Genomic DNA, 13,184 nt, shown 5'->3' on the forward strand with positions numbered 1-13,184 from the left:
TTCCAGTGTTCCCTAGTGTCCTTTGTTCCCATACACTGTTGAGTTCTCCCGCGTTCCCAAGTATCCCTAGGCTCTTTGGTTCCCCTGTGTTTCCTAGGTTCTTTGGTTCCCCTGTGTTCTGTTTTTTGACTTATGACAGCTCTGTGTGTGTGTGTGCTCTGTCCGGGTTCCTGAAGACAAATCATGACAGAGACTCTTTACCAAAGCTCAAACACGACCAAACCAATCCATAGAATTCATTCATTGCAAACACAGGAGTGAAATTCACATTCAATCCAGTTGCTGGATGTCCATTTTGATTCAGTTAAAATACATTACTAAACAATGAAATTAACAAACAAATTAAAGTTGTATTGAGTATTGAGGAGACGTGCATAAAAAACAAACTCTGGGAGACCATGCATGAATGGCTTAGCCAAAAGGACAGGAAAGATATATTCTGTAGTTAATACTGCAGTTAATTACAAATTATTTCAAGAGTGCATGAAGTTAGAAACATTTTACAAAAAAATTATTATTAAATGTGAAAAACAGGACCTTTGTCCATATCGTCCTCAGTCAAATTTAATTTAAACGGTCAATCTCTAAAAGAAAATTGTGTCATTGTCCTAGTCAAATTCAAAATCGGGTAAAAACAAAGCCCTAGACAAGTTTGCCTGTCCAGCACAACCGGGATTAACTAATTAACATGCCATATTTTTGAATGTGGCTGGAGAATTTAGACAGAACTCACTTCCACACAGGTGAAAAATGCAACACAAATACAGAAAGTCACAATATTTGACCCAATGTTTCATGATTTACCCGACTTCTTATGAAGCAGCATAAATCTTGCATTTAGGTAAAATAAATTACCTGTTGGAAATTTGTGCGAGGAATTACATGCTAGCTGCTCTTGCAAGCCATGCTTATGTGTTGAGCTTTGATGGCTGAAAATGACAATTAAGTACATTTCCTTTTTGAAGGTTTAATGACAGAATATTTTATCAAAACTAGATGTAAAAATTATAATCAGGGCGTTTTTTCTTTCTCCAGCTAAAAGGGAATGCAGCCAGCATCAATGTTCCTGTATTTTTCTCCACTTACACTAGGCGGCAGCATTTCATTAAATTAGATCTTGAACATCTTGGTAACGTGTGTAGGCAACGGCAGGGATTGCACTCAGTTAACATGAATGTTAGCAATGACAGATTTAGAAGTCATAATCACGTCAATAATGAAGATAAAGCTATGAAATATATAGATTTTTGTTTAATATCTTTTGAATATTCTGTGTTTATGTACATTTTTGCAACCTTTTTTCTTGTCAAATCACAATTTTGCTGCTAAGAACCAGTGCAGGTTTGGGTCATAAATGGTGTTATCTTTGTAACCGTCATGCATTAGTTTGTGAGACCCTATAAAATACATTTAATACTAGCTTTGACAGTGATTTAAGGGAATTTTCTATATTCTACTAATAATTGTTTTTTTAGGTAATGTGGTCATATAATTACAATATATAGTATTTGCCACCAGGAAGCCACTTTAAAGCTATTTAGGTATCATCAAGGGTCATAATCACATACTCTAAGTATCGATACACTCAAATGTCAATCAGAAGCATAACAAATGGGAACAGGGTTTAAGAAAAACCCTTATTTTGACCTTTCATTGCCATACTTCAGGAAAATACATACCAACAATGGAGAAACAAACTAAATTCCATTGTTTAAGTACATGGGTGTAATCGTGTTTTTGAAGGTACTAGATAGCAGTTGAAAGGGACTAAAAAGTTTTCGGTAGAGGAATACGAATTGAAAAAGTAGCAAACTAACCTAAAGCATTGACAGCCCAGGCAAGCAAGACATATCTATATCTATCTGTAGATATAGATATATAGATGTATAGAATATATCAAATACAAATTCAAGTTCTATATACGGTGTTTATCAAAATGCAGAGCCATACATGCACTCTAAATATAGATAAATGGTATCCTCTCTCTGTTCTTGTTGTTCTGGTTCTTTTGTCAAAGTCCTGTTTTGAAAAGAGAAACTAAACATTGAATTGAAACTGTATATAGTGTAAATAATTAGAAAACCTCAACATAGCAATATATAAGTTTATATAATCAACCTATGTGTTTGAAGAAATGTAAAATGTGAAAGAGAATTAACTATTACATGTTGATACAAATATATTGATACAAATAAGTAGAAGGGGGTTAGCCTGCTTTTAAATATAGTTAAATTTCTAGCCTGCACACAATTTGATTGGTACAAGTCAAAACCAAACTCGGAAACTTTAAAAACATGTCGATAAATTAGACAGACATCTGATAACCTGCTTTGTTTTTCAGTTAACACAGCCTCTGCCATCAGTTGTATCAACGTATAGCAGACAACCAGACCCCGTCACACACACAAACAGAGAGCTAAGGATGCTGAAACCGGTTGACCGCGTTTGTTTCCTAAAAATCAATCAGGAGACATCGGCAGGCTCTTTGTGCTCCTTCACCGGGGGTCCTGATTTCGCAGCTAGCCTCCGTCACCACTGCGTCAGCACTGATGAGCTCAGCGTTGGTCGGGTGTGGGAGGGGTGGAGAGAGCTCGAGAACAGAAGATGGGAGAGAGACCCAGAAACGGGTAGATGGAAGGAGAGAGAGAGTGGGGTGTTGTCGCCTCTGAAACGCTCTCACACATCAAACAGTGACAGCAGCAGCAGCAGGAACAGAGCATCCTTCTCCCTGGGAAAAACAAGCCTCTCTATTGCATTATTGAAGCTGAACAAGTTATCTTTTATATTATTAAACCGAATCAAACTGAGATAAAAGGGAGTACAACGAACTCTTAACATATATCTCGCTGCCAGAAACAAAGAGCTTTTTGTGGATACAGACGGAAGCATTCAGCACCTTGGATAGCGATCATGGCTCCTATGCTGGAGGACGGAGAACAGCCTGGTGAGTCCTTATGTCTCTCTACACAGGATTTCATACAATGTTAATATGTCTGTGGTGGCAGTTTACTCCTCTTCACAATAGTTAGTCCACGTGAATCCCTACTGAAGACTTCAGCAGCATTAGTATTTCAGAGCAATGTAATATCATTGATTTAATATTGAGATATGTTTTATCTTATGAAAATATGTGTGAGTAATTTTATATTCTGTGAAAACTAAGGAGCTAAAATTTCTAAAACAAACAAAAAAAGATTCAAACCTCAATTTTCAAAGTGATATTTGGTAAATGAATGAACACAGTGGAAGTCATTGTAGGTTTCAGACATTATTAATAAAACTGCAAATTTATTTGTCATTATATTTAATATGTATATTTAAAAATATAAAAAACACTTCATTTTAATGAAATAAACAGATTTGGAATAACCCACTAGTAGAAGTAAAGCCTAAATATTACAGCCTGTTTTTATGTGCTCAAAAACCACAGCCCTCCCATCGTTTGCTCCATCTGTCTGCCGTTCCAGCCTTGAAAAAACATCCCACCCAGGATTATACACTGAAATATTAATAAGATGAAAGGCAGAAAACATTTTTACAAGTGCTGTGATTCAAAATTGATTTGATGTCAGAAAGCCCATTTCTCTATTTGCTTTTTTATGTCTCTCATTAATATCTATCTATCTATCTATCTATCTATCTATCTATCTATCTATCTATCTATCTATCTATCTATCTATCTATCTATCTATCTATCTATCTATCTATCTATCTATCTATCTATCTATCTATCTATCTATCTATATATATATATATATATGTATATGTATATATATATATATATATATATATATATATATATATATATATATATATATATATATATATATATGTATGTGTGTGTGTGTGTGTGTGTGTGTGTGTGTATACACACTCCCAAAATAAGCAAATTGCAATCAGCAATTTTCCAACAAATGTAGAGTGAAAAGCTGCTTATAGCCATTATTTCAATTGGGCTATATTGACACATTAATCATACCATGGCAACTATTGTGTGTGAAAAATCCATGAATAAATGATCCAACACATTAGCTTGAACCAGATGAAAAAGGCAATTGCATGAGTGATTGGTCACCACCCACGCACCTCCAGCCAGTCTCTCTTTTAGATGGGTTAATCTGAGTGCTTTTCCGATGGGTCGCCCTCTTAATTGTGGGAAATGGACTGCATTTCCACTTTTGATATGAACCCATTAAATCTGGCTTCATGGGAAAACTGAACGATAGCTGGTCAGACAAGGCTCAGCGCCACAAAACAAAAAAGACGTCTAGTGGCAAAAATCACAGTAATGTCTCCATTGAAATACGATGTGGAACAGAAGGGCTTTTAAAAGAAATGAGGTCCACCGTGGTTATAATGAGGCAATGCTTTGCCCAGTAACAATTAGCCCCCCCCCCCAAAAAAAAAAAAAAAAAATAAAAAAAAAATCCTGCGTTTGAGTGGGCTGTATGACAAATGACTATAACCATATTCAAACAACAAATCACTTATCAAAACTCTTTTAGCTATTCACCCAATCCAATTGATATCAGAATTCGGCATCATACATATTAATTTAACAATAAAATGTTTTGAAAGAAAAAAGTCAAATAAATGTTTGCAGTTATTTTACATGAGCTACCAATGATTTCATACTTCTTTTTAATTTTGATAAATCTATCGTTGATGGATGAACAGTGGCTCCATGTCAGTTCTCTCATGCACCACTTCTTACGTTTTATTTGCTAATTCCTCCTTTCCTATTTTAATTTTCAACCTATTGAACTGAGTTACATTTTCGTATGAATTATAGAAATAACAGTGATAAAAAGACAGAAATCTGTAAAAAGTTGTGAATTTAATAATTTATCATTTTCTGAAAACTATTTTTTTAGTTTCTCCATTTATTTCAGCTCTGAAGCTCAACTTGCAGTGCACTCTTAATAAATGTGACAGATTAGAACCCTTAATTAAACCAAAATAGCTCTGAAGGACCTCCTGTTGGTAGATGTTGTTTTTTTAAGTGAGAAAACCTTTCAATAGACTTTTTATAAATCACAGAACATTTATTTTACTTCCTGGTTTTAAAGGCAATGTAAGAAACATCTGAACTTTGTATATTTCAATGAATTGTGTGCTCTACATTTAACTCGTCTCTTGATATAAACTGATGACTGGTTGGCACCTAATGTCTAATGGCTGACTGCTCTATGTCGTATATGAAAATGTTTAGGCATGACATGGCCAAAACGATTAAAGGATGAAATGGCAAAAGGGTAAAAATAACCAACATCCTCTTTAACTGTTGTAATCCCAACAATTTATATATTAGCAGAATATGTAATGTTACAGGTAATTCCTTCCTGATTCTAGCAGTTTCTGATCAAAGTTAATAACTAAAATTGGAATACTTTTGTCTTCCTTTGACTCAAGGATGCAGGGTGTCAGAAATAGAAAAAATATTCAGTTGCTCTTGCACAACAGCACAATAATGGTGGCTTGTGTTGCAGAAACTGCTTTATTTTCAGTGTGTTTCTTTCTAGTAACTATTACATTGACATTTTACTCATCTTCTTTCTATATCTCCCTTCCCTTTTTTACTCCCCTTTCTCACCATCCCACTCCACAGTGGCAGTGCCTGTGGGTGTTGCTGTAGTGAGTGTTTTCGGCATTGTCTTCACTGCATCAGCCTTCGCCTGGATCTGTTGCCAGCGCAAAAACACCAACAAGTCCCAGAAGACACCTCCTTACAAGTTTGTGCACATGCTTAAAGGGGTTGACATCTACCCAGAGAGCCTGAGTGGCAAAAAGAAGTTTGCTGCACCCACTACAACATCTAATGATAACGGTAAAACCGATGTCAATGGAAACTGCCAAACTACGCCAATGAGTCCTTCTGGCACTGGCAAAACTGCCTTGAGTCCAAATGGTTCCAGATCAGATCTGCATCTTGATCTCGAGAAGCGTGATCTGAACGGAAACTTTCCCACCAAGCCTTTTCACCATCACCACCAGACGGTGCGGAGCTCCCCAGACCTGGAGCTACCCTCTCCTCAGACAGGGTTCACCCAACCTGGTGCAATGGAACGCCGTGACCTACCTTCACCATCCAGCGCTCTCTCGAGCCAGGCACCTACCCCAGCGGTTGACAGACCTCAGGGAGAGGACAAGGAGGGGGGTCTAGGGACTCTCCACTTCTCACTTGAGTACCAGGCAGAGAGGAAGGCATTTATTGTTCACATCAAGGTACTATACATTTATACTTATTAAGGGGAACTTCTTGAGTTTTTTTTTAAACTAATATCTCACTTTAATATTTTGCTCTTTTTGTCCAGGAAGCCCATGGTCTGTCCCCAACCGATGAGCAGTCGCTTACCTCTGACCCCTACATCAAGCTGACCCTGCTGCCGGAGAAAAAGCACAGAGTGAAGACAAGAGTCCTTCGTAAGACTCTAGACCCCGCCTTCGATGAGACCTTCAGCTTCTATGGGATCCCACTTGCTCGGGTGTCTGAGCTGGCCCTTCACTTCATGGTGCTGAGCTTTGATCGGTTTTCTCGTGACGAGGTCATTGGAGAGACCCTTGTACCTTTGTCAGGGATTGACTTGTCAGAAGGGCGTGTCCTGATGAGCAGAGAGATTATCAAGAGAAATGTTAAGGTAAGATGTGCAACAAATGTTTCATTCCTTTTATTTTGTCTATACCTGCTTAATCCTTATACGGTCGAAGTGGGTCTGGTGTAGTCAGTGATCAAGGGGGTAGGGTACAACCTTGACTCTGATGCCAGTTCATCACACAGGAACACTGTAACAAGGCATACATCTATTAATTCATACATTTATACCAAAGGGACATTTACAATCTGTACACAACTTAACCATCATGTTTTTGGACTCTGGGAGGGAGCCTGATTTTTACAGAGAAATCATACAAAACAACTGTTGAGTTTGATATGCTACTTCAAACCATGTTTATAGTTGTTATCTTGAAGGAGATCATGAATTTCTCCTCACACAACCCTAAAAACACGCATTATTTATTGCCTTCAGGTGTGAGTTTGTGTGTGCTGGGTTGATTTCTGCAAAAGAGTGACATTCCCTCCAGGGTGTGCCTCCTCTCTTGCCTGCAGAGTGGTGACATATGCTCCAGCCCAACCCCCTCCCAACCACCTCCCACTCAGGCCTGAGACCTGAGCCATTTCAGAGCCATTTCAGAAAAAAGATGGAACATCATTCACACCCTGATCTTATTGTTATTGTTTGAGTCATCGATTAAATAAATAAATCTAAATGTATCCATTAGTTATAAAATCAATGCCTTTCAATAGAAGTTTCAAAAATCATCACAGCAAGTAGTTTGGGATAATGTGGCAAATGAACTAAATTGCTACCATCAACATACTATTTAAGAAAAACTACATATTCCTTCTTAAAGGGATTGTCCTTTATTTAAATAAGAATTTCCACAGTTAATATTTGTTTGGGTTAAATGTTCTTTTTTTCAAAATTAAAACCATGCAGAATAAGTGTTCTTTTACTTAATCTAAATACTTTAATGTATTTCCATCTTGAATCTCGTCTTTGGTAACAAAGAGTTAATGTTAAATGAAGTTAGCGGGGGAGGCAGATAGGAAGCTTATCTCTCTGTAGAGACTGAACAGATCTATTGCAACATGCCATGTACGGATTTGAAAGCTGATACTGACGCTGAGGGATGTGCTTAAGTGGGCTGCATTCAGATCAAACAAATAAAAAAAAACCAAAGGAGTTTATTTTTCAGTTTTTAATCACCGTGTTTTGCTCTAAGTTTTAATATTTTGCTTCTCTCTGCCCAGATTCACCAACTTCAAGCTGATTTCTGTACACTGATATCTTAAGTAAATTTAGGTATTCCCCTCAAAATGTCTACCATACATTGGTAAACATAGTCATCTGCTTAATTATATTTATATCCAGCCAACATCACATGATTAAGACACTAACACCGGACTGCCAGAGTGGGAACAAAATAACGTGCCTATTATATTTTTCCTCTGTAATGTATTGAACTCATTATAAATCTCTGGAGAGGCGATTATTGGATTTTGTTTCATTTTCCTGGCATCTGAGAAGACCACATGGATATGACTTCTCGTTTCCTGTATTGTTTCTTTTATAGGATATCTCATAAATTTTGGGGAGCTCATTAAAGAAGCTGTAGCCCTGCAACAACTGTGAGATGAAATATGCAAGTGTAAAATACTTTTTGTCCTCGTTTTCAATGCCCCAGACAGTACTATAGCAACGGTTTACATTTGCTGACAAATGATAGAAACATAGGACTGTGTCTACAGCTTTACCATGTAGTGGAAATGAGCGTTAAATCAAAGTGAAATAATAAATTCGGTGTTCATATTGTACTCTGCTAACCTGTTTGCTCCATACTAATGTTAGAACATTTGGGTGGGTACTTCTACAGCTGTTTTCTGGAGAAAAGCAAGCTTTCTTTAAAATATATTCAACAATCTTAAAATATAATGTGGAAATCTATAAAAGTGCTCGGAAATAGATGTCAGAATCTGATACATTAGTTATCATATCCCTTATCCACCCGTATTCCTGCATATTTCTTACCATCAACAGAAAGATACTTCTAAGCTTAGATCCTTTAATGTTGACTTAAAATTTCTGATTTTGTTGCAGCTTCTTATTGGTGTCTCACAATAGATGGATATTTGTGCATATCTGCATGATCTAAGTCTGTTTTTATCAAGTTGGACAATGTTGCGAGTGAAATATGATTAGAAAACTGAATCTGTGTTTTTGTAAAAGATGAGAAGAATTGTTTTTACAACAGTACAAATCTGATGCACAAAAATGTGTGATAAGAGGCATTTCTTTGCTAGCAGGGTGGTGGCTCTCTTTGTCTGTGGGGCTCATATTGTGTCCCATTGCATCATGTGAGTGGGTGTGGGCACATAGCAGTGCAGTTAATCAATGCAGAGTCGCCATAAATGGGGTTTTTACACAGAGCATTTTTAATTAATGTGTTTTAGCTGATAGGATGCAGTTCTTTGGAAGCAGGGTGACGATTATCATTGTGTGTGTGGTATTTTGTCTCTCTGCTTTGCGTGGGTGGATGGGAGCACACGTAGTGCAATGAGACAAGGCAGCATGCATTAAGCAGAGTTGCCATTAAACGCTAACGTAAACCCAAAATAGCAAACATTTTTCCTCATGAATTGTTGGTACCCAGAGGAAAGCAAACACGTTTGTATTTTGGGATTTGAATTTTAGGTCAGGGACAGGAGTTGTCTTTGTGCAGCTTTTCATTTCCATGGCAACTATCTGCAGGGGTGGGAAATCCGGTTAGGTGTGATGGCAGCATCCCAGGCGACTGGGTGTGGATGTAGACATGTGCGAATGTGGAGCAGAAAGAAAATGTCTGCAAATAAATAGATTATTAGGGATTTATTGGTGTTGTGTTACTTAAAAATTGGATAATATACCACAGTGATAGTTATTGATAAAGCAAAATGACTGGGCCAGTTGTTGGTTTTTGAATTAGTATATCTATGGATTAGCTATATTATTATTATTATTATTATTATTATTATAATTATAATTATTATTATTATTATTATTATTATTATTATTATTATTATTATAAACCTTTTTTATACGTGTAGTCTCTTTGAAACACTAGTTTTCATTTTCGAAAAAGACCTCTTAAGACATATGTAAAAATTGGCACAGAACAATAATACAAGAGCTATAATAGGCAAGGCAAGGCAAGGCAAGGCAAATTTATTTATATAGCACAATTCAGTACAAAGACAATGCAAAGTGCTTTACATGATTAAAACATAGCAAAATAAAACAGAATAAGAGCAAGTAGGAATAAAATATAGATAGAAAATAGAACAAAAAAGTGGTGATTCAGTTAACTAGGACAGTTGAAGGCAATTTTAAACAAATGTGTTTTTAATCTTGATTTAAAAGAACTCAGGCTTTCCGCACTTTTACAGTTTTCTGGAAGTTTGTTCCAGATAATTGGAGCATAGGAACTAAAAGCTGCTTCTCCATGTTTGGTTCTGGTTCTAGGTATGCAGTCTATATACACAACCAGTCAAAAGTTACGACTCCCTTTCATCATTCAAAGGCTTTTTCCTATTTGTTTGGCTTCCTACATTGTGAAGACATCAAAATTATTACTGCTTTTTTCTATAAAAAAAATTAAATAAAAAAAAATAATAAATCTCTCAAAAAAACTTTTTGTACTGTGTTTACCAAGTCTATATTTGGGAATTACATGGTTCAGTGGCGCTAATCACATGACTGTAGAATAACCAAGCAAGATAGTTCAAAGTTAAATGTTCTTTTAACTTTGAGATGTGATACAAACCAATTAATTACCGTATGCTTAGAAAACGACACAGTTTTAAGAGTTATTTGATGAAAATGTACATGTTGATAATATTGGATATTTTTATTGCATAAACAGATTTATTTAGATTTAGGCTGGAAGGCAATAAATATCCATATTTTATGCTTTTACTTTTGTTGATTTAGATGGCATTGCAGTTTGTGGGCTATGGGGCTGCAGACCGCATCACAACTTAACAACTTCAAGGACCTGCTACTGACATATTGGTGCCATATATTACTCCACACCTAGTGGAGCCAATGGCTCAACGGGTCAAGGCTCTTTTGGCAGCAAAAGGGGAATTTTCACTATGACTACCTTAACTATCAGATACTTATGCCAGATCTAACAAGCATTGTCAAGACAAGGGGACATTTTCCTTTCCAGTGAATTAAACATGTTTTTGCCAGTTTGAGTCTTGTTATTTGCGTAAAAGCCTTGTTCGAAAGGTGCTAACCAAAATCCCCCTGCCTTCTATCCCCTTTTTCCATTTCCTTATCGTCCATCTTCTCCATCACCTTCATTCCCGTTCCCTGAATAGAAGTCCTTGGGTCGAGGAGAACTGCTGCTCTCTTTGTGCTACCAATCCACCACCAACACCCTGACTGTGGTAGTCCTCAAAGCTCGGCACATCCCCAAGACTGAAAACAATGGTCCCATTGGTATGTACGGTTTTTATCTCAGCACCTCAGCAGTAATAGAATATCTGTGGGCACAAATGCAATTTCTTTGACCTTGCGCTAAACATATTGAATTAAACTCATTCTGGCATGCCGCCAGCTGCTTAAGATGCTGTGAAAGTTGCTTTAATGACACCGCCACTGCACCAAAGGAATCTGATCAGGATGTGATTTTTTTTTTTAGCGACAAGTACTCACACACTGTTTATAAAGTCTACTTTTTATGTCATCATTGCCAACATCCATCACGTCCACTTTATTGATTGTTTTATTGATCTGGCCCGGGTCGAACGGGCCAATGGTCAACTGCTGCTAGGAGGGATATTTTCTGCGGCTGTTCTTGCTTCTTTGCAATATTCTTAACTGCTCTTTTCATCCTCCTCCTCTAGATCCGTATGTCAAAGTGAACATGTATCATGGAAAGAAGCGCATATGCAAGAAGAAGACCCATGTGAAAAAATGCTCTCCCAACCCGGTCTTTAATGAGCTCTTTGTGTTTGATCTGCCCTCCGAAGAGGGTCTGAGGGACACCAGCGTAGAGCTGCTTCTGATGGAATCAGACAATGGCACTTCACGCAACCCCAACACCGTTATTGGCCGTCTGGTATTGGGCACATCGGCGGCAGGAACAGCCGGAGAGCACTGGAGAGAGATCTGCGACCACCCGCGTCGCCAGATTGCCAAGTGGCATGCCATGTCAGAGGAATAGGAAAGCTGAGATTGTGTTGATTCTCTTACCCATGACTGAACTGATGCAACCTTGAAAGTAATGAAATGAGGCTCGGCGGGATGTGATGTCCCATTGGCCAGTACTCATTGGACATTAACTCGGAATATAGTGGGTTAGGGTAAAGGGGTGGTAAAAAAAAAAAAAAAAAAAAACATCAAAGGGAACGGACTTCTATGTAGAGGAGAAGATCATATTTGAACTGATACTTCAATCATTCATTAAATTGCTTATCTTTGAAGTTTTAGGGGCTCAGTATGAAGGTGGGGCATGTTGAAGTTTAACCCCATAGCTTTAAACAATCCCAAAGACTGCCACTGAGAATCCCGTCTTATCATACAACATTATCTTCATAGCAACAGCAAATTGTCACTGTCCATGGTTGCAGTGCAGAATGTCCCGAACGTTGCTTTTACACTTTCCTTTCCTCTGCTTCTACTTCTGCACATTCTATGTCCTTCTGTAGCTCTTCCTCTTATAGTTAACAACCAATAGACCATTGTATGAATACCAGAAAGAACCACGCCTGACCATGCTGTAAAAAATGTGGACTATTAAAGATTATTTTATAATGCAAATGTTTCGGTCTTTAAAGATGTATATTGTTTTTTTTTTTTTTGTCATGTTAAGTTGAATTTTTCTGTTTGATTTGCTTATCCTTGTTTTTGTAGGTCTAAGTGGTATTTCATATATTGTGACTGAGATAAATATCAAAGCCTAAATTAGGTGGTTTACCAATTGCCTGGAACAGACTGAGGGCACCGGGGACTGTGGCATAGCTGTGGATGCATTCATGTGCGTGCTTGTTTCTGTATGTCTTTTCCAGAAGAGGATGTATGCGGTGACACAGCTTTTTGAGTGTGTGGATGCAAAGTCTCATGATGTTTACTGTAGGTGTATTGTTCCTGTTACTGTGAGCACAAAGGGAGCTGGAATGTAAATGTATGTAACTTAATATAAAATATGGCAAGTTCTGAGAAAAGCACGAGTCTGAAGTTTTCTTTTACTTGACCCCTGTGGTGTTAGGAGTGTGTATGTATGTGTTTGTTTGTCTGTCTGTGTGTTTGTATTTGTTGGCCAAAACTAAAGGTGGACCTATATCACTCCCCTCCACCCCCAACATCCACACAATGCAGCACCCTGCACCAACACACAGCTCAAAAGATGCTCACTGAACATCAGGAGATGATACGGCCATCAAAAGCAGTGAAGCCACGAGAAACCCCAGGTGACTCCCATCTGACCGCAGACGGATTCATATTTCAGATTTTTATTGCTGTGATTGTTGAACGTGTATATTATCTGTTACAATTAAATGTGGACTTGACCTCCTAATCCTGCTATTCATCATTTACTTTGATATTTCTTTGAGAGTGAATTAATCAAACCAATCC

General features: G+C 37.5%; 1 protein-coding gene across 1 annotated transcript; it reads left to right on the forward strand.

Annotated features, from left to right (window-relative positions):
* Positions 1–2,633: 2,633 nt before the first annotated feature.
* On the forward strand, positions 2,634–12,772 carry syt4 (synaptotagmin IV). The gene is made up of 5 exons (XM_012856339.3): positions 2,634–2,944; positions 5,609–6,225; positions 6,315–6,638; positions 10,925–11,045; positions 11,453–12,772. Exons 1-5 carry the CDS (start codon positions 2,911–2,913, stop codon positions 11,770–11,772), a joined length of 1,416 nt encoding a protein of 471 aa, XP_012711793.2. The 5' UTR covers positions 2,634–2,910; the 3' UTR covers positions 11,773–12,772.
* The last annotated feature ends 412 nt before the right edge of the window (positions 12,773–13,184 follow it).

This window comes from Fundulus heteroclitus, chromosome 14, assembly GCF_011125445.2.
Source record: "Fundulus heteroclitus isolate FHET01 chromosome 14, MU-UCD_Fhet_4.1, whole genome shotgun sequence".
NCBI lineage: Eukaryota > Metazoa > Chordata > Actinopteri > Cyprinodontiformes > Fundulidae > Fundulus > Fundulus heteroclitus.